Raw genomic sequence first — 27,065 nt, forward strand, 5'->3', positions numbered from 1 at the left:
CGGTTGGAGCCGTTGCGGGGGGGGGGGCGCGCTCATCCGCGGCTCACGTTCCATGGGCGGCTCGTGAACCATCGCGAGGAGGCCCAGGCCGAGGCCTTCCCCGCGGGGGCGCGCAGTGCGCCTGCGCGCCGGCCCCGCTCTCTTGCCTGTCTGCCTGCTGTGTGGTGTCCTCCTCAGTGTACCGCCGCCGGGCTGCCCCTGCCTGCTTGCGTGACTGATACAGCCTGGCCGGTTGGTCGGGCGGGGGCGAGAAGAGGCTCTCAGCTGGCGGTCATGGGCCCTAAATCATTGCCGTGGCGGCGGTGGCGGCGGCGGCGGCTGAGTGACTGAGGGGAGACACCGCCGGGGGAGGGGGCAGGCAGGGGGTAAAGCGCGTGTGTGCGTGTGTGTCGTTGACGACGGTGTTTTTAACCCTTAGATGGTCTCTAGCGAGCCGTTGCTGCTGCCTGTGTCACTGGAGGGCGAGTTCTCCAATAGCATGAAGGAGATGATCGGCGGCTGCTGCGTGTGCTCCGACGAGAGGGGCTGGGCCGAGAACCCGCTTGTCTACTGCGACGGGCATGGCTGCAATGTCGCAGTGCATCAAGGTGAGTAGGCAGGCGAGTGCCAGCTCACCCGCTCTGGCCTCAAGCCTTGCTACTTCCTTCTTGATGCTCCCTGTCTTCCTCCCTTGGGCCTCCTCCCCCCCCCCCCCCGGCCCTTTTTCTCCCCTTCTTCTCTCCCTCCCCCCTCCCAGCTCCTTCTTGTCACCCATGAAGCCCATTTCCCTGTTTCTATGGCCATGTGCTTTCTGGTCTGACCAGTCCTGTCATCCTCTATCCTTCCAGTCTGTCTGTCTTTTCCTTCGTGTGAGATCTCCTATATTATGACTTCCTATATTATGGCTACGAGAAAGGAAGAAGCCCTCTTTCCAGTTTTTTTCCCTTCCTCTTCCCCTTGTGCCTTTTCTGTGTCTGTGCTTCCCAGTCCACCTTTGCACCCTGTTAGCAACCTCAGCTGCAGCAGTCCAAAGACTACCTAAAAGTACTTTCCACCTTTGTGGAACTTCCTACTAATCTCTGTTCTGGCAATTGTTGCTGAATTTCTTTCTTCCTGTACTCAATCCCTTTTGTCCCTGCCCTTCTCAAGTTAGAAAAATTTTTTGAGGGGCAGCCAGTAGACGAGGAGGGTTTAGGATTGGAAGAGAGTGAGTGGTGTGTAGGAAAGACTTAGCTGTCATGTGATTTCTTCCTCTGCCAGCCTTTCCTTGAATGTCATTTGGCTGATGTTTCCTGGTAGATGAAGAGACTTCCTGTTGTGGTTCTGCAGGGGGAGGGTGCTAGTCGGAGTGGCTGATGCTGGATTTGTTTGGATTAGTGGAGGCTGGTTGGTTGGTTTCCAGCTCAGCTCAGGAGCTGGCATGTTCCCTCTATGTGTGATTGTTTTGTTTCTGTCAGTGGGTTGACCCCTCTTGTGAGAGCAGAGGAAGAGACTGGATTCTGCTGCTTACATTGTAAGAAAGAAAGTTATGATGACTTTTGCTTTATGGTAGCAGAAATAGGGGATAAGATGTGTCAGCTCCCAAGCAGTCATATGAACTCCGTGGCTGGCTCTTTGACTCCTTCTAGATGGTGAACAAATCGGAGGAGACAGAAAGTCCTAAATCCAGTTCATTAGTCTGAACGCCTAGCCCATGTGAAAATACTACTAATGTGTCTCATGCTGGGTCTTAAATTGTGTTGAAGATGATATAGTAACTGTTTGTTTCAGGTATATGCTCCTTTGTAAACTGACGAGAGATAATGAGAAATAATAATAATTTAAGGAGATCTGCAAAAGAATTCAGTTATTCTTGTTAATGTTGGATTGAACGCAGAGGGGAGCTGACAGGACCTGTGAAATTAGTCTGGTTTTGAATCAGTTTTCTGTTGTCTTAAGAGCTGAGTAATGTTAACCAGTAAGTTAACTCTGCTTTTGTGGAATCTTAGGATCATGAAGAACACTAAAACACAAGTACTTTTAGAAGCCATGCCTGAACCAGCTATTACTTTTGTATCATCTTGGGCATCTTCCTTTGCATCTAGAGCCTTGCTAACATTTTCAGTGAAAGAATTTGATGATAGCAGCAGTTGGAGCTGGAATAGTAGGAATGATGAAAGTCTGTTTTAGGAAGTATTCCTAATATAGAGACACACTTCAGTAAATTGGGTACAAGAATATTGAACTTTTTTTTTTTTTTAAGGTCAAGTCCAAATCTGAATTTGAATCTGGTAGCACATGTGCAAAGTACTGCTTCTTCTAAATCCAGATGCTGTTGTAGAGGTCTTAAGAAAAGAACTGTATGTTTTGATTTACTGTATCATTGATGTTTTATGTTTTGGATTTGATGTGTCATATGAATGAACGTGGTAGAAGAATCATGTCCACTATTTTTGTAGTCTTTCTGTAGTAAAAGTAGTAGCCCTCATGGTTAAAGCTGGTAGTCCTTATTTGGACTTCAGACAGCAGTATTACCCGTATTATTAACTGCATTTTTTGTTATTGTAATTATTTTTAGTTCAGGGGAAACTTCTTTCCAAGTGTTAAGTTATTGGCAAGTTGTGGAAGACAAAATCTCTTCATGTGTTTAAAGCAGCTGTGCATAGTAGTGAAAGTATAAACCAAAGGAAGACCTGGAACTCAATAAACAGTATCACAGTATATCAGAGCACAAACCTGTGGTAGACTCTTTTAGGCTCTAGGTGTACTCTGTTATGTTTGCAGATACAAAACTACTTCACTTCAACTTTGGTCTTTGCCCAACTCATATTGCCTTTGGATCTAATTGCCAGCCCTGTCTCTGAGTTGCATTCTGTAATTAGTTTCTTACTCTGCACTGTCTCTTGCTAATCTAAATGTGTGACTGCACATTTAAAGTCTCCCTCTTAATTTCTAAAGAGGAATTCAAAGTCCCCCTTATCTGTGGTTAATATAGATGCAACAAAACCAAGATGTTTTTTCTCATGTTAAAGAACTTTGTTGTGCAGTAGAAAGGGCTTATCAAGGTAGTTTGGTCTGTCAGTACTTGGATAATGTATTTGAAAATCTGACAACTGATCTTAATATGACTACACATGTGTATATAATAGGAAATGATTTCATTGGCTTTCCTGTGTAGAAGGAAAGGTGTATTAGCCAGATGTTTTTTATACTACTATTGCATTACTGTTTTTTTTTTTCTTCTTCAGGCTAGCACAAACCAGTCGTATTTTTGTATATATACTAGAAGATATTAATTTAATCTCAGCTTTCCTCTTAACTATAAAGTTATCATATATATATTATTTTTTCTAGTTACACACTTAAATCAGATTTTCTTATTTAAGTAACATATGATTGTTGGGAATTGAGATATTAAGAATATGATGTCAGATTCAGGATTATCTTTTTGAGGAAAGCAAAAAGATGATGGCTTTTTGATTGTTTGTTATTAGTTGTTAAACCCATACAGACACTAGAATATGCTCACAGCACTTGTGTTCTTGTATTTTCATTCCCTCAGCAGCTCTTAAAGTTTCCTGATATGTGCATTTCAAACATGAACAGTATCGCCAAATTACTAAACTCTTTTTTTCTGTGGAATTTCTTATAAAACTCCTGTTTTTTTAATATACCATAAAAATATAGATGACAGTCTTGTAGAGAAATCTGCATGTCTGAAAATCTCTTTCCTAAGGATTTATGTTGTAGCCTGGCTACAGTCGGGCTACAGTTGCAACTAGTCCTAGCCCTGATCCTCCCTTTAGTTTGTATTTACAGCTCCACATGAATTTTCAGGGGGGAAAAAAGGCAAACTTTGTATCTTCAGTTTATTATGGATTTCCTACTTAAGACCAGTTATTTTACTTACAAAGACTAAGAGAACTTGATAGTAACTAAGTGTAATAATGTCTTATGACAAACTCAGATTTGTTAGTTGCTTTTAGTTTTCTCTTGAAAGAGACTTTACTATAAATGATGGATGTTTGTTATTGTGAAGTGTTTTGCCTGTTTTGCTGGTAATTAAATAGCAAACCAGATCACATATGAAACATTGCTGCTTCTGAATGGTTATATTACTTTTCAAGCTAATCAGTTTTTTTTTTTATTTAACAAGTTTAACAAATCTTGCATAAATTTTTAAAATGGAAGCTTGTTGTACTTCATTTCTAGTACCATTGTGAAAGGATTTCATGTGCAATGTATAGATGTCAATTTGACTTATTAAAATGATGTGAGATCAACTAATACTAAGCTTTTTTTATAACATTCATGTTAGTAGTACTGTAGTGCTGCTTATGTTTGCTGAATTTTTTTGTCTTGTTCAAAACAGCTTGCTATGGAATTGTGCAAGTACCCACTGGACCTTGGTTTTGCAGGAAGTGTGAATCTCAGGAAAGAGCAGCCAGAGTGGTATGTGCTTTGTTTATTAAGTAATGCTAGTTATAATGCTTGTGTGGATAATATTTACCCAAGTATCCCAGTAATAGTAGAAGATAGCTTAGCTTTCCATCATAATTCCATAGAGATGCTATTCAGAAAGACCTTTTTTTTTTTTAAAGTGGAAATATGTAACTGTCTCTAAGTATGCTGACAATTTCTGTGTTTGATTTTTTTTTTTTTAGTGGTTTGGGTTTTTTTACTTTTTTCTTTCCCAACCTTTTCAAAGATTATTTTCTTCTTATCTGTGGTGTGGGTTTTGTGTAATTTTGTCAGTTTAACACTTAATAGTTAGGTATGGGGATGAAATAAAATCTGTGTCCAGTTTTCTTTTACAGCAACTTTAGATTGCCAGTTGAAAGTTTCAGTCTAGAACACTTAACCAATAACTAGTGTTCTTAATTTCAGAATCTAATGCTTACTTGGAATGTGATACTTCTAATTGAGGAAACATTTTCTTTCTCTTTTAAATTTTTTATGGTAAATATTGGGGATTCAGATAATCCTTCTGAACAACAACAAAAAACCCCAATGCTTTTCTTGGTTTTTTTTTTGTTGTTGTTTTTTTTTTTTTCCTTGATTATGATTTTTTTTTTTTTTGGTTGGACTTGTATGTTTCTAGATCACACTGCATGATATCAGGCATTTTTAGAAAAAGAGAGTAACATTTCTCACTACTTGGCACTTTTCAGTTTGTCTTCCAGCAAAAGGTGAAGTGAGAGTATTTAGAAAGACTAAGCTGTTTCTTTGCCTCTGAAAACATTTTTCATATAAAAATTGGAAGAGAAGGTGGTGCAGCATCTTAGGGAAGTATGTAAACTGTTTCTAACTTTCATGTCTAAAAACAAATGAAGAGCCTGAGACCAAATTTTCAGTTACTGTCAGTGACTGGCAGAGTGTTTACATGAGCTGTTTACTGTACCTATTTCCTTTTCTAGTATAAAGTACTATAGAAATGATAGGATGACTTAATATTGTCTGAATTTTTGGTACAGGGCTCAAGAATCTTTTTCCTCTACTTTTTCCCAACTTGCCACTAATGTTTTCATAATGTCCCAGTAACCTAGACTTCGTTACCCCTTCCAAAGCAGACCTGTTGGTGGGAGCAAGAATGGGTTAATTTCTGTGTGCTCTCCAAATATTTGTCAACAGAAAATCAAAACAGACACCCTTTCTAAAGAAAGGCTGTTTCTTTCTTTTCCTGGGAAGACCATCAACAATGTAAACTTTCAAGAGTATAATTTTTTAATGTTGCTGAGTTTGATACATACAGGTTGACAGCAAAGTTAAAAATACAGAGGAGGGAAAAGAGAGGTGGTGGCTAGAAGGAGGATTTTTCTGGTGCATCATAGGGAATTCTCATCAGAATTTAGGATATAGTTATTCCTGGCTTCACCTGACACAAGGAATGAAGGAGAACTGTGCTGAGTTCTAAAATAAAACAATGTCTCACTGCGTTCTGATAATTTCTGGAGTTTACCAAAGATAATATCTTTGATAGGCATTATACTGCTTTTCTTCACTGTTTGAAGTTAAGATGGAATAGTGATGAACTTAACTGAATTCTCTGCCCGGTATATTATGTTTTTGTTTCTGCCTAATGGGGTCTGTTTACAGTTCAACAAGTTGATTACTGATCTTGTTTTGGAAAAAAACCCCAAACCTTTCCTATTTGTAATATAGCATAGGTTTAAGTGGTTCTAAAGTGAAACTAATTGCATATGAAGTAGAACACATTGATAACAGTTGAAGTTTTAACAACTAGTTGTATGTTAGTCAGTTAGAAACATGGTGGCTCTCTCTGTGGTGTCTTGGAGAAGCCCTTAACATTCAGAAGCTAAATTGAAGTTGTGACTTCAGTATGAAAACTGGAACTTTATTGTAACCAGTTTATCAGACACAGAAGTTTTAACACATTTACTTGCAAAAGCAAACCTCCTTGCCATGCTGTCTCCGTTGTGTGTTTTTGAGTTTGTTTTTTTTTTTTTTTTAAGCTGCAGTTACTGGGCAAATAAATCCATTCTGATAAGAGACTAGGATTAATTGCTTGCACTGAAGTTAGTCTTGCTTTAACAACTGAAAGAAATAGACTAACTCAGGAGCATGTAACTCAAGTAGGTGGGTCACCAGAGAACTTTGCTTAACAGCAGGTTAGAGCAGTTGTCTTCCCCTATACTTTCAACTGTTATACACTGCTGTCTGCTGTGTTCCCTTTCTTTTGTGTGGTCCCACTAAGATGGTACATACTACTTGTCAGTGAAAGCTGATTTTTTTTTTCAGCCCCACAAGCCTCCTTTCTGGTTGACTTATACGTTTTTGATAGTGAGGTTGTAGCCAGTGTCTTGGGTTTTGAATGGTCAGCTACTAGTTGGAAAGCACGGTTCCATGCCTGACAAGTCATACTGAGTCTTGGCTCTACCAGGGTCATGGTTTGGTGTGTGTGAGAGAAACTGATTTTTTGTAAACCTGACTGTTTGTATAATGGACATATTGAGGCGTCTGGTAATTATTTTGCTTACCTTATAACGATACATATGTAGTACATGATAAATAGAAGGTTGTAATCCCAGTATGCACTTTTTACAATCACTGTGTAAGTTTTTAACTATTACTTGAAAAGTCTTAGTTTTCTGTAAATCAGTTAAGTTATCTTAGCTGACCTATGGTAAGTTTGGAATGTGAATCTCTTCAAGATGGGTGGCAACTGCTCCCAGCTTTGCTTGCATCAGCACCAGCAGTTACTACCCTGCATAGTGGCCCCTTGTGATGTCTTCAGATGTACCTGAACTTCTCAATCAAAAAGCAGGGCAGATATGTGTTGATGTAGGAAAAAATACTAGGGTCTGTGTGAGGATGTATACATATGGTGTAGTACGTAAGGGACTTTTGGGTCCTGGCTTGGGAAATTGGATGGTGCATATATGCTGTCCAGGGGCTGATAGTCCTGGTATCCAAAGAGAGACTAGAGAAGCTAAATTTAGGAATTGTGGCACAACTATTGTTCAAAAAGCCTTTTTTCACCATTATTGTGTTATGTGCCAAACATCTTTCTTGACGATCTTATTCTAAGAATGATTTAATTATAATATATAGTGGGGTATAAGTAGACAATGTGTTTATGGTTTACTACAAGCTACTACTATTCATGCTTATCATGAAGGAGCTGGAATAACCCATGTGATAGAGATACCAGGCAGCACAGAGGCATTTGACATTTGCAGAAACAGTTAGCTTGGTGAGGCTTATTAGCTATGTGTAGATGCTGGTCCTTGGGAGTCCATATTGATTCAGAGAGACCAGGAGATCTCAGTACTGAACTTCAGTGTTACGAATTCCAGGAAGTTTTACTACCTTGAGCACAGCTCAGCTTGTACATGTGAAGTAAGATTGCTTACAGCATTGCAAGTGAATTAATGTGCTGTTGATGTGAATATGTATATTATAAGCCTGTCATTGCATCTAGAAGAATCAGTTTGGACTTGGTACAAATTACTCTAACGTCATAAAGGTGGTGTTTTTTCCTCTTGGCATTTCTGTGTTAGTTTTTTTTGATGGGGGTGGTTTATGAAGTTGAATGCAGTACTGGCCCAGAACTGAGTTGACACATTTGTGTGACACTACAGCTTGTCTAATAAGCCACCTGGATTTTAGTCATGGGGAATGTATTGAGGAGGCTGTGAGTCCCTGTGGAGCTAGCCACATAAGATATGAGATAGTATTCATCTGGATCTCAGCTGAATCTAGTATAACTGGAGTCTCTGCGCTTGGACATGTATTTCTTGGGACTTGGTGCGGAGACAGAAAGACTGTAATTGCAGAGTCAGTTTAGATCATACAGTACTTAATACTTTAGGATTCAGAGCTGTAGAAATGCAGCTATACTGTTTACCTGCAAAGCCAGTTCAGGTACCTTGTGCTCTCATAGTGATAGGTTTCTGCTGGTAATCCTGCCAGACCTGATCTGTTCCTGCATCTGCTGCACATATGATCCACAGTGTGAATACTTGAGATTTTTATTTATTTTTTTTTTAAATCTTTAATGTAACAACAGTTGTAGTTTTCCTCTCCGAGTTCCCTTTTTAAAAAAATCTTTCATCACATGCATATACAAGTTTGTTATTGCAGAGCTGCTCATAAGAGTTGTATGCTGTATCCATAGTTTAACACCCCATGCCCAGCATTTATGTAGTATGAAACAACCACAGGTATAGTGTTACTTGCCTTTTGCCTAAACAGAAGGAGGCAAAGAAGGCAGAAACAGGACTGTAGTCTTTCGATATGCAGATAGGTTGGTGATCAGAGCTCTGACAGCTCTGGCTCAACAGGCTGCCTCTAGGGGAATGGGATCTCTGTGCCTGTGCTTAGAATCGGTTTTGGTGTGGTTATTACACCTGTATCTGTAAACTAGAATGCACATTGATAAATATGGTCACGATAGAGGTGAACTAAACTTAATTTCAGAAGAAGAAAACTTGCTGTTTTCTTTTTTTCTTCAATTTGAAATGTTGGCCACCAAATCATTCAGGACTAATATACTGTGCATTCTCTTTGAAGATAGCTCTTGAAATAATTCTTAAATTTTGAAATGAATGTTTTTTTAATGTGTATCCATAATTTTCCTTAAAAGACATTTTATATAAGAATATTAGCACAACTACTTTTAGGAATACTATAACAAGTAGTAGAAAAATTGCTTTAGTTTTGAGCATACAACAGAAAAAATGACCTATGTGCTTTTGTTGTTTATGTGGCTTTTACACAGCAGTAGAACAGTAGACTTCTAAATAAGAGAAGGAAAAGTTACTGTAAAATACAAATTGCTAGTAGATTCTTTTATAAATACAAGAAACTGCTGCTTATTAACGATATCTTCCTGCCGCTTCCCCCTTCTCTCCCCCATAAAAAAAATCCAAAACAAACCTCAACAACATAGTCTTGTCTTTTATGAATGGCTATGCAGTTTGGAAGGCAGTGAATGTTTGTTTGTAGCTGGATAACTGGGATAAAAAGTCTGCCTAAAGATACTTAGGCACAGCATTTTGTATTGGGTTTGCGTGGCAAGGTTTTGGTGGCAGGGGGGCTACAGGGGTGGCTTCTGTGAGAAGCTGCAAGAAGCTTCCCCTATGTCAGATAGAACCAATGCCAGCCCGCTCCAAGATGGACCTACTGCTGGCCAAGGCCGAGCCCATCAGTGACAGTGGTAGCACCTCTGGGATAACATATTTGAGAAGGGGAAAAAGAAAACTGTGCAACTGCAGCCAGAGAGAGGAGTGAGAATATGTGCGAGAACCAACCCTGCAGGCACCCAGGTCAGTGAAGAAGGAGGGGGAGGAGATGCTCCAGGCACCAGAGCAGAGATTCCCCTGCAGCCCATGGTGGGGAAGACCATGGTGAGGCAGGCTGTCCCCCTGTGCCCACGGTGGAGCAGATATCTACCTGCGGCCTGGGGAGGACCCCATGCTGGAGCAGGTGGATGCCCAAAGGAGGCTGTGACCCTGTGGGAAGCCTGTGCTGGAGCAGGCTCTGGCAGGACCTGTGGCCAGGTGGAGAGAGGAGCCCATGCTGGAGCAGGTTTTCTGGCAGGACTTGAGACCTGGCAGGGGACTCATGCTGGAGCAGTCTGTGCCTGAGGGACTGCACTCCGTGGAAAGGACTCACACTGGAGCAGTTCATGAAGAACTGCAGCCTGTGGGAAGGACTCAGGTTGGAGAAGTTCATGGCGGACTGTCTCCTGTGGACCCCACGTTGGAGCAGGGGAAGAGTGTGAGGAGTCCTCCCCCTGAGGAAGAAGGAGTGGCAGAGAAAACGTGTGATGAACTGACTGCAACCCCCATTCCCTGCCCCCCTGTGCTGCTCAGGGGGAGGAAGTGGAGAAAACTGGAAGTTAAGCCCAGGAAGAAGGGAGGGGTGGGGGGAAGGTGTTTTAAGATTTGGTTTTATTTCTCATGATCCTACTCTGATTTGATTGGTAATAAATTAAACTAATTTTCTTCAAGCTGAGTCCATTTTGCCCATGATGGTAATTGCTGAGTGATCTCTCCCTGTCCTTGTCTTGACCCACGGAGTCTTTTGTTATGTTTTCTCTTCCCTGCCTAGCTGAGGAGTGGGGAGTGATAGTGCGGCTTTAGTGGGCACCTGATGTGCAGCCAGGGTCAACCCACCACAGTCCTTTTTGGTGCCCAACGTGAGGCATGAGGAATTCGCGATAAGGGTAGTAACTGGGAGAGGTAATGGGCAAAACATGAACTGAACAGAGCTAGAGAGAGAAAAGTGGAATGATTGTGGGGAATTTCTGTTATAATTGTGGTAAAGGTGGAACTTCTTTTATTCTGAAATGCTGTTGACTGAGTGTTCTGTGTTTCTTGTCCATTACATAGATGGGTGAGTGTTGTTTGCTTTGCATTTCATGAGTAGGAGAAAATACTTTTTCCTGTTGAGAATTTTTTTGTATACATAGTGAATACAGACCCATAACCTTATTGTACTGTGACTCAAAACATGACAGAATTGCTTAGGTCTGGTCATCAAGGTTAGGAGTACAAATGGCAGAAGGTGCTGCAGAAGTGCAGTATAGTTTCTCTGCATCTTCCAGCCCAGCTGGTGAACTGAACCTTATGCACTGTATTGTGTACTGTGCTTATTAAAGTGGGAGTATTAATGCTATTTCTGATTGTGTTGCCTTCATGCCTTTTTTTTTTGTGTGCTGCATTTTTCCGGGCTTGTTTGCATCCTTGCTACTTGGTTTCTAAATATACAGCTAAGTTCATAAACTTACTTGAAGCACTTCACTGTGACAGAAAAAGTCTGCTATACTTTTTTTCAGTTTTGATTAGCTGCAGTTTACCTAAATGTACACTTATTTGTGCAGTAATTTATAATTACATTATGCTAAATATGTATACTTAGAGTATTCAGGCTTTAAAATGCAGTGTTCCATCACTCAAGTACAAGCACTTGATCAATAATTTTTTAATAGGTAACAATATAACAGGTACTTTAGTAAATGCTCTGAAGATTCTGTAGCAAAATTCCTAACCAAAGTGACACTAGAGCAAAACATTTTCCATTACAGGAATTGCTTAATTCTTAACGCAGGAATGTTTTTTGGCTGTTCATTTCATTGCTAGACTGTTAAATTACTGGAAGAAGTCTCTAAAGTAAGCAAGGAGCTCCTCAGCCTCAAGGAGCCTTACTTAAAGTGTGTGCTAGCATTTTATATCTAGGAATTTTTAGGGTATAGCTGCAGTAAGTTGCAGGAGGACACTGAAGTGAACCATTGCACACTGTGTTTTCTTCAGCTAGATTGAATTGGGTCAGTAGCATACTTTCAGCTTGATAACAAAAGCTTGTATGTTTAGTTGGAAGTCCAGCCAAACATGACAGGTATTTCTCACAGCCTTCTGATGCTTTCCATTAAAGATCAATGTGTGAATTGTAAACTTTGTGTATGTTTATAATTTGGATTCCTGCAACATCTAGCAGGGTTTACTAGACTTAAATATGTAGTGGGAGATTATGGCTTTGGACTTCTGAAGTTGGGAGTAGCCAGGTCTTGATATGTGCTGTGTGTCATCACCATGTTACATTGTAGTCTACATTAGTAGTTACCTTACAAGTATTGAGTAAAAGTATGACTAAATGTCACCTGTAGTACACACTGACTGGACGGTCTTGGAAGAAAACTGTTTGGCATGTTGAGTGCCTCTAATCTTCTTGTCATAGTCTGTAAATTTATTATCTGTAATAGATGTTTTTGACAGAGCTAACTGAATCTGCATATATTTTTATCTGATGGCTTGATAAAGAGAACTAAGTTGAGTGTCTTTAATTTATCCAGGTGTAAAACCTGAAATGCTTCAGGTAGTCAGTCTGCTTTTCTTTTACCTGTCAACTGTCTGCTTTAAAAAAAAAGTTCTCACCTTCTCCTGGGACAGATGACTGAATAGAGATGGGGCAGAGATTTGGCAAATTCGTCAGCATCAGGAAATGATTATTTGAAGATGGAGATGACTTAATTTCTTAAGTTGTCAAGTTGCAGAACATAGCACTTTCGAAGAGAAGTACTGACAGTATGTGTTCGTTTGCTCTATTAGTGGTGTCAGCCAGTTGGGGATTCTTGAATGGGGCAGAAGATATTTTGATTCCTGTTGGTTCTTCATTGTGGCTTATAAATACTGGAGTCTGTTGTGAATTGTAGATTGGAAACATTGGAGCTTTAGTTTGCTTCTCTTCAGATACCTTGGTTAAAAAATTGTGTAGTTAGCTACTTGCTGACTTCTGCTTTAAATACTTGCATGGTTGCAAGCTATCATTTATAGAGCCATTTAAATCAAAATATTGAAGGTGGGTATTTTGTGGGTTTGTAAGTAATGTCTTAAAATACTGCAGGTTGAGACTATTGATCAGATATATTGCTATCCAGCTGTAGTTTAGAAACTGATAAATAAGAAATGTGGATTTGGTTTTGTAGATAGCAGTCTTTTTATTGGCTAGGCCATGTATTCCTATAGATGCTTTTGGAAAAGGGGTTATGCAGTTCCTCCTTTTTGTTGTAGTGAGCAAGTGAAAAATGAAATTTTGACTCTGGCAAGTATTGTAAAGCATGAGTGTAAAAAATCAGAAATAAACTCTAATGGGAATTTTCAAAGTACCTAATTGGTTTTAAGTAAAAAAATACCAAAGAAAAGATTGGTAAAATATTAGAGTAAAAGGATTTGATATGAATAGATAGCCTAAGTTTGGTGTGAGTAGAGGTTCAGTAATTTCAGCAGCATCTGGGAATGCTTGTGAGTTTTATTGGACTTTGTGGAGGCTTCAGGGGCTGAGAGGATAGTCTTCTCTGATTAGTTAGTCTTTGTATGTTGACAGTATTGGTTTTGCTTCATAGAAGATAGTTTGAAGGGGTGAATGGAAAAATGAGATGTCACTGGGTTCTGAGGGCTGGGGTAAGTTATTGCCAGCAGATGTAGACATGGTCAGTCTGGTACGCATCCTGTTGCTGGGTCTCTTTTTGTACTGCCTGCCTGTGAATTCTCATCTATTGATAGAATTTATGCCAAGATCTAAATTTCCAGTATACTGGTCTGCACCACTCTGCAAATATCTGTGGGTTTTTCTTCTTCTGGTTGTCTAATCCTGCAAAAACTGTTTCTTGTTCTTCTGTAGATACCAGCTCTGATTAGCTGAATTTGATTTAGGTTTTCTGTTAAGTATAAGCCAGTTGTCTGTGGTGTAATTAGTACACTCTTATGTAAGTGTCTTTAGAATATGGTGTCCCTTTATAAAAAGGGAGCTATGTTTACATTGGTTGTTCAGTACCATATTTGCCTGGATCTAACGCAAACTAATCACTAAAATGACCCCAAATTTTTCCAGGTTCGTTAGGGGGAAAACAGAATTTTTCTTATTTTCAGTGTTTCCCTTCCAATGTATATGCGTTTTTTTTTTTTTTACACTTCTGCCCTGCCCCATCAAAGAAATGGGTCAAAACACCAGGGGGAAGAGAGATGTAGAAAGAAAAGTATAAAAGGAAGATGAGAAAATGTAAGACTCTCTCCTCTGGAGAAGATGGAATACTAATTTCACACCCTTTGGAGGAGAAGGAAAATAAATAGCAAAAAAGTTTCGAGCTTAGAAGATAATTTTTCATCAAAAAAGTGAGTAAAGAACTTCAACTAGCTACATATAGGTAGGATGACATATGTACAGCATTGGTATAACTGAAACTTTAAACGTGATTTGTGATCAGCTTTGTATCCAGAGCTGTTTTCTAGATAGCCTGCCCCCCCAATTTTTACATTTTTGACAGCAATGTGTATGTGCCTGCCAGTGTTAAATTGTTTTACATTAACTGAAATAACTACCGAAATGGATGTCTTTACCCTTCTAAACCATTTTTTAAACCCATATTAAGATACTTTGTACTATCTGTAGTAGTATATAAAACTATCTAGCATATTTGAAGTCTGTAGGATTGGGAAAGATCGTATTAGGGTATGATAAAGAGTATTAGAGGTGACTACTATATGTTTCCTTCTGCTAACACCAAAGGGTGATGCAAAATGTTATGGAATATTGGTAAAGGTAGGTGAAGCTGTACCACAGAACTTGGGAGATGAATACCTGGACGTAGTCTGCTGTGCTGCAGGCTTCCGCAACTACTGATGAATGGGAGACAAGGTTGCCAAGAGCATCAGGGGCTGCCAGTTGGAAAGCCATTGATTAGAAACTAACCTTCTGATCAACTGCTTTGCTTACTTTTGTAAATCTGTCCATGTGCTTTGGGGACTGTGTTGAGTTACTGCATTTTGATATATACAGAAATATCCAGTAGCATGGCATGCTGTAGAATAAATGTATTTGGAAGCAAATTCAGAAGTAAAGCGATAAAATGATGACTTCTTGGTAACTGATACTCTTCTCCTAGGTTAATTTTCAGAAAGTCATAAGAATTTGATGGAGTGTGTGCAGGGTTTGTTTTCACGAAAATGTGAACTAGAACTCGCAACAAAACCAAATGGATTTAGCCAGTCTACTGTTTGATTAATGATTAACAGGAGCAGTAGAATAAAATGTTTTGTCAAGTTTTAACTCCTGTTGATGAAAGGATTGAAAGAGATTGAGTGTCAAGTTTCAAGGACTGTGATGCTGATTTTGCGTAACTTGCTGTTTTGTTATTTGTAACTTTAAGGATCATGTAGTGCAATCTCTTAAAGTTGTTCCTTTCAGTTAAATACTGGTGTGTTGGGGTTTTTTTTGCACTGTTGTCAAGCAATATGAAACAGTAATTTTGTGATCAAAATGTACTTTGGATAAAAAAACTGTTCTGGAAACATAGGTGTCATACTGGGTATAGTACAGCTTGGGAGGGAAAATAAGCTTGTAAACTAAACAGTTTGTGTATATGGCTGATGCTTGTTAAAAAACTTGGAATATGTGAATGTCAGGGAAATATCAAAACAAAATTGGCCTAATAGTATGCTTGGTTCTGTGCCCAAGAAAAATGTCTGCATTACTGCTGAAATTAAATTAGTCTGTTTCAGGTGTGGTGTGTGGTTTTTTGGTTTTGTTTGGTTTGTTTTGGTTTTTGGGGGGTTGTGTGTTGATGTGGTGATGTTTTGGTTGTGTTGTTTTTTGTTTATTGTTTTTGTTTAATGCCCTTGGTTGGAATTCCATACTCAATTATAGACTGCGTAGATGATGCCGCGTCCTAAACAGAGTGGTTGTATCCTTGCCCTACTCCCTATCTGTGTTCCTGTTATGTTTTTTGTCTGGCATTGTTGTTCATATGGCCTTATGGAAAGAAGGCTCAAAGAAGTGATCCGGCTGCAAAAAAAGTATTTTATTTTTAGCTTGCTGACTGGGATTTCCATATGGTTAAATGAATGCTCTTGCCAGAGCAAGGGAGGCAGTAGAAAGTACACAGCAGGGGATGGCCCATGATCTTTTGGCAGCAGTCTGCAGTAAAGTTAGCTTAAAGTGAGCCTGAAGTAAAGTCAGCTGGAACTGCAGCCTGATTACTCAGCTAACTTTTAGGAACTGTGGTCTCTTTAATCTGCTGTAGATCTTCTTGTGTTTTTTAACAGGCTAACAGGTCATATTGAGACACACAGTTTATTGCCTCATTGCAATGCTGGGAATTCAGTCCGGCAGGACTTCACTTGGTTGACAGTCATTATTTAGGTGAATGGTTCCATTGGCCTAGCTTGGACCAGAATTCAGTAAATTACTTGCACAAGAATTCTTTGACCTTTGTTTTCTTATAACAAGAGACAGCATATAATGGATGTCTGCGGATGATGCTTTCTGAAACTTGCTCCAAATTTACAGAACCCTGAGGGAAGAACAATGCTATATTCCTACTATTCTTTTTTTTCCTCCTCTCCTGCTTGTACAGTCTTGTTGCTATCTCTCTTTATCTTCCCTATCTACTGCATGTCTTTTGCTCTTTCTCTTCGTTTCCACATATGTAGTCTGTTGGATTAAATCAGCTTCTCTATGCCTTTCCTCCATTTCCAGTTGAAAAATTGGTAGAGTTATATTAACCAAAAAGACTCAAGTAATTAGATTTGTCTGACGTTATCTACTGTTGGTTAAGGTAGCTCTTAGTCCCAATTAAAATGCAAAAGCATATTTATCTAAAATAGAGGGAGAAAACTTTGTGCCACAATACAGTGGAGCCAAATTGGACTGTGACTAAGTATAGGAAGATGGATTTTTTTTTTTTTTTTTAAGCTCCTTCTTTACTTCTCTTATTTTAGTCTTCTGGTCTTGGAACTTTTTTCTGCTGGGTATCTTTAGTGGACACCTGTGTTTGGTGTTTTTTTTTTTTTTAATTTAACTGTTCTTTATTTCTTCTTGGTTATTTCTACTTTTTTAATAATGACAGAAAAAATTTAGTTCTTTCCTCTTCTGCGTGGGCCTCCCATGCTTTTGACCACTTTAGGTCTCTCCTGGGTGACTTCTTAAGGATTAGACCCCTCAGGAGGCAGTGGGCTTTTCATCAGACCCAGGCTGTCTCAAGTTGCCTGGATGCTAAGGTTACACGATCAGTCGTCTTTCACTTAATTAACTTGCTGTTTATGTAGCTCAGAAGTGAGTTGTGACAGTCACACTGTCAGACTGTTCCAGCTGCACAACTTTGAGATTGGTTTCACTTTAGTCCTCTGCAGGAGACCTGATAGTCCAAAGCAGTTCCTGCTGAGAGTTCACCTGAGTTCTGCTTGGACAGAAGCTAGATCCATGAACTTAGTCTGTTCCACCAAAGAGCTGCAAAAATGAGATACCCATGTTATATTCTGTAGGGACGGAAGGGAAGGGACAGTGTCACTTGCTACAACTTCAGTCTTCCTTCAGCCAGTATTTGTGTCTTTTTTCACTCCTCTTCTTCAAATCTAATTCAACTGGCTGTACCTACAGCACTACGTGCACTGGTGCCCCTCCCTGCTATAGGACTAGAGCCCTTCAGCACACCAAAGGATGTGGTTATTCTCTTGGGTCACAGTCAGCCTCTTTAGTATTCACATTTGCACTGTCGAACCTGATGATGTTTATCTGACCTGTTGATCAGTCATAGCAGCTTGCCCTATTTATGCTGTGAAGTCTTGTGGGTGTTGCGTCTGCCCCTCTTACCCCTTCCCTCTGCCGCCCCCCCCCCACTTGTTTGATAGTTCCTCACAATATTTTTGAATGCTCAGACAATAAATCTGTGTCAGAAATACTTTGCCAGAGCTAAGACTTAAAATGCACAACTGGAGGAGAGAGCTCTGGCATGGTCTGTGTGCTTAAATATTAGAGACCGTCTGACCATCCGTAACCGATGGTCAGATTATTCCTTATCCCGTGTTGCAGAGATCAAAGCTTTATTCCATCATACAAGTTGTATGTGATGTGGCATTTAGTAGAGAGATTCAGCTGTTGCTGTTCACTTAAACTCCAAGCTCCATCCATAAGTAAACTGGAAGAAGGAGACACTGCATGGACGAAAACATTCAAATAAGAAATTGTAAGTAACTGGACTTCTGAGATACATATACACCCCAACTGTCTCCTTTCCTTTCTCCTACAGAATCCTTTGTAACAACATGTATTTAAACATTTTGAAAGTACCTAAGATTTTTTCAGTCACTTTGCAAATTCTCAGCTGAAATTATCACTTTTACAGCAATATATAATTTCAGAAAGATTTTAGAACTAGTAATGAAGTATTAGTTAAAAAAAAAAAAAAAAGGAAAAATTTCCTACTAGTTACTTGTATCCAGGGATGAGGCACACTGTTCCCATCTGGCAAAGCTACTGATGTTCCTATGGGGTGCGTATTGAAACTTGGGAGAGCAGAAATGGGTGACAGAATCTGAGAGTGTGGAGGCTGGGAAGGAGTTAGGCTCACAATCTAGAGGGGGAAGCGGAAGGGGTCACTGTGTGGTGTGTTAGTTTACTAGGGTGCTACTTTATTGCAGATTGTGGCCAGAATTCAGGGCACCAGAAGTGCTCTGTGTCATCACAGTGCAAGTATCTCTGCACAGTTGCCCAGCTGCAGCTTCATGAGAGTGGGTTGCAGGCACACTGCTCCCTGCCACTGAGAGGATACTCTGCAGAACTACCTGCACTCAAGTTTTGTTCCACTGTCAAAGCTTCCTCCTCCACTTTAGTTTTCTGTCTTCTTTCTTTCTCTGACTGATTGCAGCCGGGACTGCGGAGGAGTAATGAGTAATAAGACCTAATGGACCTGCGTCCTATTAGAGATACGAGACAAAAAGAAGTTAGTTGAAACTGAGCTCTGATGAGACTGAATGGAAGATGCTTAACTCTGCTGCATAACAGACTGGTTCAGTTCCTTGCCACTTAGTGTCCTGTGATCTCTTTAATTTTTTTAATTTTGTGTAAAATTTGCTCAAGAAGTTTGCTAATTCTTTAATTACTAATGCTATGGCTCACCGCCTTCAGTTTTGCTGATGCAACTGATTGTGGGATTGTCCTTAAATTGTATCAGTGATATGACCTGAATTAAAAATGTTAAAAAAAAAAAAAGTTCATTTCACTCCATTTAATTGATGTGGTTTAAGGGGCACCCCTACAGATAGTTGGGTCAGCAGCTGAGGGAGTGGTAGAGGGAGAGGTTAATAAGGGAGAGGTGAAGGGAGGAAGAAAACCTCCTAAACTGGTTTTGCCACTAGTGAAAATGTATGTCAAACTTCCACAGGCTTGCAGAGGTGGGGCAAGGTAGACTATTTTAACAGCTTACCTTGTCTCAGTCGTAGATATATCATCTCTGCTCACTGGCCTGAAGCTGCCAGCTGGAAGCTTTGGGGTGGGAACAACCTTTCTTGTACTGTCACCATCAATATATACCAGGCTTCTCACTTTGAGAATGTGGTTCGGTGTATGGGGAATTAAACTGTGAAATGAACCTACTGCTACTGAGTGTCTCTCACCACCTAGTATTTAGTATTTGGAGAGCTGGAGTGTTAAGATACAGCTCGCATACATACCGCATATGTAGGATTTGTTTAAAATGAACTTATCAGTTCATTTCAGTGGCAAGGAAGTCCTTATAGCCTTGACTTAAAAAAAAAGTTGTAATGCTCCCAGTCTGCAGGCAGCTTACAGAATGGTTCAGAAGTTTTCAACCACTTTTATCTCTAAATTTCACCATAGACTTAATGCTGCCTTTCAATAAGTTGCTGATCATTTTAATGGGTGAATGTGAGGGAGGGATGAGTGAAGCAAAAGACAAAAAGCAGCAATCCTAAAGATTCTTCTTCCTGTGTGCAGCAGTCTGTACCAATGCACTGAGCAAAAATAATTTAAGAACTTTTCTATTCTACCATTGTGAAAGTCTCTTTGCTGCTATTGTAAACTTTCTTGCAGGTTAATAGATAGTCCTCAAGATATACTTCAGCCATGTGAATTTCAGGAATGGAATTTCTCATTTCTCAAATAAGTTTGGACAGTCTGAGGCACTTCTAGCATCACAGGCTCCTTTATCTGGTAATGGAGAATAGTACTGTTCAGGGAACACAGAGAAGATCTGTACTGATGCCAGATGTCCCTCTCCATTTGAAGGATGTGCTGTTAAGTTTGCATCTGATGATAAGACTGTTCAGTTTCTTAAAAAGCTTGTTAGATTGGTATGCTTTGAGTTGTCCCTAATTTGGCAATGCACAAGGTTTTAATAAGGTGATTCCTAGGTGTAGGATCTCCTGTAATGGTGTTCCTTTGCCTGTCATCTAGACCAGTTGAAGTGGAATGTGTGTCAAACCTGTTCAATTTCTGTCATCTCTGAACTGGTTTGGAATTGGTTCACACTGCTCCAGGACACTTAGAGATAAACTTGATATTAGGAACTTGATAGAGGCAGCGATAGCAGAATGGTTGTACTGTTGTGATCCTGGTGTATGTCGGAAGAATATGATGTCAAACTGCATGTTTCCAGACATACAGTCTTGGATAATTTCAAGGATGAGTCAACTTCTGACCTCCTTTTTCTGAGACAGAAAGCGAGATTGTTTTTGGTCTCTCAGGGTAAGTGAGAGTCAGCAGAGACTGTGAAGTCAGCCACGGTGTGTGCACCTGTGCCGATTATATCCATGGCACATCTTTGATTGACCACCTTGGTGAATACAGAGGAGCTTTTGGAGGCTTGTCTCCAGAATTCCAGGGTGTGGAATCCAGGAATAAAAACTTGGAGGTAGAACTGTGAGTAGCTTTAATATATATCATAGTTTCACAATCTGGAGAAGAAAGCTTGTGTTTGTGACAAACTAACATTAATATTCAAGTAAAGGCTAAGGGAAAACACACCCATTCGCTTTTAAAGAATGGTTGCTTCCTTAATGTCAGCTAACAGTTTTGATGTGTGTGGTTTCTTTTTCAATGCTCCTATGATCGTTCCATTTTTTTATTTTATTTTTGCTTTTTTTCCTAGAGATGTGAATTATGCCCTCATAAGGATGGTGCTTTAAAGAGAACAGATAATGGGGGTAAGTTTTATTCTTACTTTTTGTGAACTCTCTTATTTTGTATGAGGGAAATAAATCTGTGGAAAGAAAAAATGATAGGGATCTGAAACATAAATGAAAACACTGGCTGGTTTGGAAAGAGAGGACTAGTTTACACTAACCTTTATTTGTCCAGTTTAGGTCGAATTTAATTTGAGAACATCAATCAGTTTTATTTTTAGGAAAAAAGTTACAATGAAGGAGAAACTGCATTTTAACATAAGATTTTAATGGGTAAAAAGGATAAATTTTATGTGTATTTAGGTGGAGTTTGAATGTTTATAGAAAGCTGCTGAAAGTGCACCATTCACGGAGGAAAGTGGAGTTTTTATTTCTGTAGCCCAGACTGAATGCACCAGTGCATTTTCAAAGAATAGCTTTTTCATGCCTGATTTACTAATAGGTTCTGTAACAAAGAAGTTAGAGCTGAAAAGTTGCAGTAGTGATTACCTGTCCTTTGCATTTTTCTAATTTCATCGTTCAGGTTATCATCAGTTCTGCTCCTGCTGAGGAGAACTGCTAAGAGAAAGTCACCACTGAATGTCCTGTCTTGATTATGTTTATACTAATAGCTGGGTGATAGGAGTGAAAAATTTCAATTAACTTTTCAATCACTTCTGGAATTCCTTCTTCCCTCTTTACTAGATACTTCTAAATTCCTGTCCATCATCTATCTGTAAATAGCCTGGTCATTTTGATACTGAGCCCTTTCTCTTGCGAGAGGAGAAAGTATGATCAGGATTCATCGATTTAATTTGAACAGTCTATGTAAACTGTATTCTGGAGATTTTATGCTGCATATGTAGTATTCTAACTAATTTATATCTTAATTTAGCTTGATGTTAATGCAGCTTTGCTATTTCTGTTGTGGTTGAGTTGTAGGAACACAGGGCCTGCTTGTGTTGGGGCTGGTCTACCCTTTCCCTTGTCTACACTTTCACTGCAACATACAGTATATGCTCTAGTGTTCACCATTCTAGTGTCTGCTTATCTCAAACACATTAGTGAACTTAGTGTCATTTGTGAGTGTTGGGAGATTGTACTGAGTCTGTGTTTTCTGTGTGTCAGTGAAACTACCATCTTAAGTGCCAGCCCAGTACTTCAGCCTTAAAACTGTTCTTCCTCTCAAGACAGAAATGGCAGCTGGGCACTTGCTTTTTTAGGAAATAAGTAATAGAAAAGCCTCAAACCTCTTGAAATATACAGTAAAATTTGTGAAGTATGATGTAGCTGAAGTGTTTTCTGTTTTTATACTTAAAGTAGTGTGTGAGAATGCTTTGCTATTCTCTGTAGTGATTTTGAAACTCTTTGCATAAAGTCTTGAGAACATATTTTGACAGTGTGCATCAAAGATCCAAGCATCCTATTAGTTATCTCTCTTATAGCTGTATTAATTTTAATTACGAATTCTTGTCTAAAAGTGAGGTTTAAATAGCAAAGTTGTTATGCTGTACGAACAGTATTGTCCCTACTATACTTTTCATGACCAACTGTTTTCGTCATTGAAAGCTTCATAGTGAAAATTTCATAGTAGAGAAGGCTTAAGAATTTGTACCTTGCCTTCTGGAAACATCCCTGCCTCAATAATAGATTTTGTCCATGGTATTGAATACAGCAAATTCTACCTTATGGACCAAATGTCCTTTAAATAACAGCTTTACAGAAGGTTGTAAACCTTGGAAAAAATGAACTCCTACTGGTGTTGCATTTCAGAAATCTACATTCTTAACCTGAAGCTTTCCTTTCAAAGAGTTGTCTAAGAAGGGATTATGCCAGAAGAGTTTCAGACTTAAAGAAATACTGTTGAAGGTCGTGTAATGGGCTTGCCAAGTTTAAAATTATATTTGCAGTAGGTTAATACTTGGAATTTTTTTACTGCTGTTACACCATTTGTTGCCAGGGGAAATGATAAAAAGATGCAGGTATTCCTGAAGAAACTTTGAAACAAGTATTTCTGATAAAACCTTGTAAGGGTCCCCCTTTAGAAATTTGTAATTACAGAGTCTGTCTGTAAGTATAAAAATAATAAAAACGGTCTTAGCTTTTCAGAACAAGTGAAGAAATTACTGATTTTATGTCACTGATATGAAGTTATACTTCTTTCTGCCTTCTGGCAACAAGTAACTTCATTTTGTAGCCAGAAAAACCAATGCAGTTTTTGTTTTGAATGTGCAGATAGCTTAGCTTATACATGGTCTGCGGCTCTTGTAGATTTTTTTTTTTTTTTTTTTGGAAACTGTCTTCTGGATATTTGCTTTTTAAGAATGTGAAGAAATTAGTTTTGTTTGGGTGTTGAAGATACTGTATTTTCTTTTATGTCAGGAATCTTAATGTTTTTTGGTCTACTGAGCTTTTACAGTAGGGGCCCATGATTTTCTTAACCTGCAGTTAGACGCCGTTACTGCAGGGAGGGTCCTTGCTATGCATTACTTCTTCCTCCTTTGTGACGGTACTAGCATTTAAAACTTCTTTTTTTCCCCCTGGGTTCCTTTTCAGCTAAATGAAATCAGTTTCCTGACCCATCTGACCATGCTAATGCTGATATAGGGCAATGGCCAGGACTATTCTTTTAGCTGCAGCCTGTACCTTAGCTGTCTTCAGTCAGTTGCACAACTGTGACTGAAAGCAGCCTAATCTTACAGCTCTTATATAATGGTGTTATCTTGCCTTTAAGAAGTCTGGGGCACTATAAGATATGTGAGACAAAGTAGTCTGGGAATCAAACTTGTGTTGTTTTTTAAGTATTACTGACTGACTAGAAAATAGTATTGATGGTGTCTGTTGTGGTTGTGTTCGTGTGTTGTGGGCTTTTTTTGTCCCTCCCACTCCCCAGGTGGCGTGAGGTTCCTTTGTGTGCATTCTTCCTCCTTCTCCCTTTCCTTTTACTGGCCTGTTACTGCTTATCTGAATTCCTGGAGATCAGCACTTCTTTAGATTTGCTTTTTAGGTTTTATATTTGTGGTTGGAGACATCTACTGTACCTTAGTTGTGCTTATCAGTACGGTTGCTGAAGTTTAATGTTGGGTTCTCCAGTATCTATGGCAAATACAGAATTACAGTTTTCAGTGATACCATAAGTACAGCATTCTTGGAGCAGTACTGTCATGGATCTTACACAGAACTTGAAAGTGCCAGCCTGAGATAGTAAGAGGAGAGGAGCATATAATGGAGGCCAAACAACATTTGGTCTGCTCTCTTTATCAGTATGAACTAGATTCTTGCGAAAGTTCTTGTATGCCTTAGAATACTTTCCTAGCCTACAAGTTTTTATGCTTTGGGACTTCTTGAACCAGAGATGGTATTTTTATGTTTAATGGAAGAAGAATCTATCACACTGTTAATGTGTCCACTTCTGTATAAAGGTTTAGTGTCCATAATGTTGTGTGGCAAGGTATTTTGCAGTTGATGTGTCAAGATGTACACTGGTTTTGTTTTGAACCTTTTACCTCATGGTTTTATTTGATGCCACTTGGCACTTCCTAAGTGATAGGAAGTGACAAAGAGCAGTTATTCTATGTTCACCTTTTCAATACCTCTTCTGGCTTTATAGACCTCTGTCATACTCTTCTTTTGTCTCCTTTTCCAGATGAAGGAGCCCAGACTGATTGGGCATTCCTTGTACAGAAAACTGACCATCCCTTTCCCCTTCTCTATATGTCTTCCAAATGATCCTTACCAGAGCTGAATGTGAAATTTTAGAGAAGCAAATCTACTGTACATGATGCCATGTTATCTCTAGACTGCAAAATGATTACAGTATGGTTTAGTGTTCCCTAACATAGACTACTGATGTAATTATGGGTCACCATTTTTTGGTACAATTTTTTTTCATTAATTACAGAATATTTTCACTAACCTGAACATTCATACTACCTTGAAACTAGGACAGATCCTGAAACTGGCATGAAAGTATTGAGTTTAGCAAGGCTTTTCCCTGAAGAATGTTCTTAAAATTGAGTGCACTGTTTTTTGCATTTGCTCTGAAAACAGAAGACATGGGTAATTTACATTTTTGAGGCATTAACTATTTTTAAAGCCATAGTTAACTCTTGGTTATGTGGGTTATTGGAGGTGGAGTGGGATAGGGGAAGTTCAGTTATGCTAGATAATGGTGACTGTACTAGCCAAGTGGTTTCTAGGCAGTGCTGTGGAAACATTCTACTTAGTGTTGGAAACTGACACACATGGTTCTGCACCAGGTTGCTTCACTGTCTGGATCTGGAAGGACTAAAGAGTTCATGTGAAGCGCCAAGTGGAAATGGCATTTTTTGATGCTCATAACCTTTTTTGGTACACCGGAGAGTACACAGATGCCTGCCTGTTCTTGGCTTGGAGATGGTGGCTGCTGTTGCTGTAATCAAAACCTGTAGCGAGCCTAAAGAGATAATTCTGTCTGGATTTGAGCAGAATACATCCTAGTCTGCTTCAGTGTCCCTCCTGTACTTTCCATTGTCAGAGACCTGAACTGACCCTGAACAGAAGCAACTAAGGTCTGGTTGCATGTGTTTGTTCAGTCTCTTTGCGGTGTAAAAATGGTCATTCTGCTCCTGCACTTGCACAGATCTTGGAAACAATACAGTTGGATTTAGCAGAATCTAGCTTGGACTAATATCCATGGTGTGGCTTATCTGCCAGTGGGTTATCCGTGCTAAGGATTATTAAGAGTTGACTGTATTTAGGTGCACATTTGATTTAATTCATTTGTTAAGAGTAGTGGGACGCTGCATAGTTATGATCAGCATGATTGGCAGAAATTTTAGGAATAAGCTTTGAAAATGTTTTAATATTTTGGCTGCCTAATTATCTGTGATTGTCTTACAGCTATGGTTAAGTTTTGTGAACAAAAAATAGTCTTCCCTATATGTGGACTTTGTGGAATTTGTTTTTATGTAAACAGGACTTTTTCAGTGTTCAGAGACTGCAGTTGTATAAATTGTTAGGTTATTTACTGGTTTTTGTTTTATTTACGTATTTTTTAAAATCGATACTAGAAGTAGAAAAGCAGGATTGAGTTGAAAAAGGAGCTTTTCTCTTTGAATACATTTATTGACAGAATTCCTTGCTAAGTTTGGTATTCATGTTCATTTAGGAGCACCACTGGTTTTAAACACATGACTGAATATAAAAGGTTTTTAAAATGAGAAAAACTGATATGTATATGAGTTGCTTATTGATTTGCTGTCTTATGTGTAAGAAGGCTATTGAAAGAGAGATTAATTTTCCTTCAGCTTTGTGCTCTGTATGTGGATTAGTAATTGGACAAAATATAAACACTTTTTTTTTTTTTTTTTTAAAGAAAAGCAACAAGTGAGCATTTGTTTGAAGATACTTGAGAACTGTTGGCTGTTTGACAGTTCTGGTCCTTTTCAATTCAGTAATGTTTCCTTAACTGTTGCAGTAACTTCCTTTGGGTTTTTGACAGTCGGTGAGGAGGAAATAAAATCATGACCATTGGAACTGATTATAGTTTTTTGAATCCCAATTCTTTTATCTTCTCATAATACGGAGTATGCGGTCTGTTTTTTAAGCAAATTGTTCAGTTGTATCTAAGATTGTGCATCTTTCGTTTAAATAGTTTTCTTACAGTAATCTTTGTCTACAATTTTCTGTAAGCCTAAAAGGCTTGATTTTGCTGTACAAGTTGTTACTTTGAAATCTGATTCCACTGGATGACGATCAGGAATGCTGTGTAACAGCATTCTTTGTGTGACTTTTCACCAAGACTTCTTTCATGCAGCTGCTTGGGAAAAGGCCAGCTAACAATGCAGTGGTTTTATGTCATGGTCCAGGCCCTCTTCCCATCCCCTGGGTTAGCGTCGGGATCTCCCAAGTCTGTAAAAACATTATATGCTAGGTTTTCCTGTTCCTGTTGTTATTATTAGAGTCAGCAGCTCTCACCATCAGGTTTATTGTTCTGATGAGTTTTCTTGGTATTAATGTTTAAGAATGTGGATGGGATAATGTCATATGTACACATTCAGGTGTATGCATTTTGCAAGAATGTTCATTTGTTGTTACCTACAAATGTTCTGGTCCTTTTGTGCAGATTTGCAGGAGTTTGTATGTGTATTTTTATTTTTTTTTTTACTGGGAAAGACAGTAAAAATTGATAAACGATTAAAAATATTT

The 27,065-nt window shown here is 39.1% G+C and overlaps 1 protein-coding gene across 9 annotated transcripts in view; it reads left to right on the forward strand.

Moving 5' to 3' along the window:
• Nucleotides 1–109: 109 nt before the first annotated feature.
• The window catches only part of MLLT10 (myeloid/lymphoid or mixed-lineage leukemia (trithorax homolog, Drosophila); translocated to, 10), a 136,954-nt gene continuing 109,998 nt past the window's right edge, over nucleotides 110–27,065 (forward strand). For 5 of the 9 annotated variants that reach the window (XR_775157.1, XR_775159.1, XM_010579649.1 and 2 more), the window contains exons 1-3: nucleotides 111–587; nucleotides 4,331–4,410; nucleotides 20,864–20,918. Coding sequence is in view for 6 of the 9 variants with exons in the window: in XM_010579649.1 (XP_010577951.1) it covers nucleotides 419–587; nucleotides 4,331–4,410; nucleotides 20,864–20,918 (304 nt within the window). In the remaining 3 variants the exon portion in view is untranslated. Of the gene's footprint in view, nucleotides 588–4,330; nucleotides 4,411–20,863; nucleotides 20,919–27,065 lie in introns of all 9 variants that reach the window. The other 4 variants (XR_775181.1, XM_010579967.1, XM_010579885.1 and 1 more) reach the window with 1 other exon arrangement.

This window comes from Haliaeetus leucocephalus, unplaced genomic scaffold, assembly GCF_000737465.1.
Source record: "Haliaeetus leucocephalus isolate CR32 unplaced genomic scaffold, Haliaeetus_leucocephalus-4.0 Scaffold0, whole genome shotgun sequence".
Classification (NCBI taxonomy): Eukaryota; Metazoa; Chordata; class Aves; order Accipitriformes; family Accipitridae; genus Haliaeetus; species Haliaeetus leucocephalus.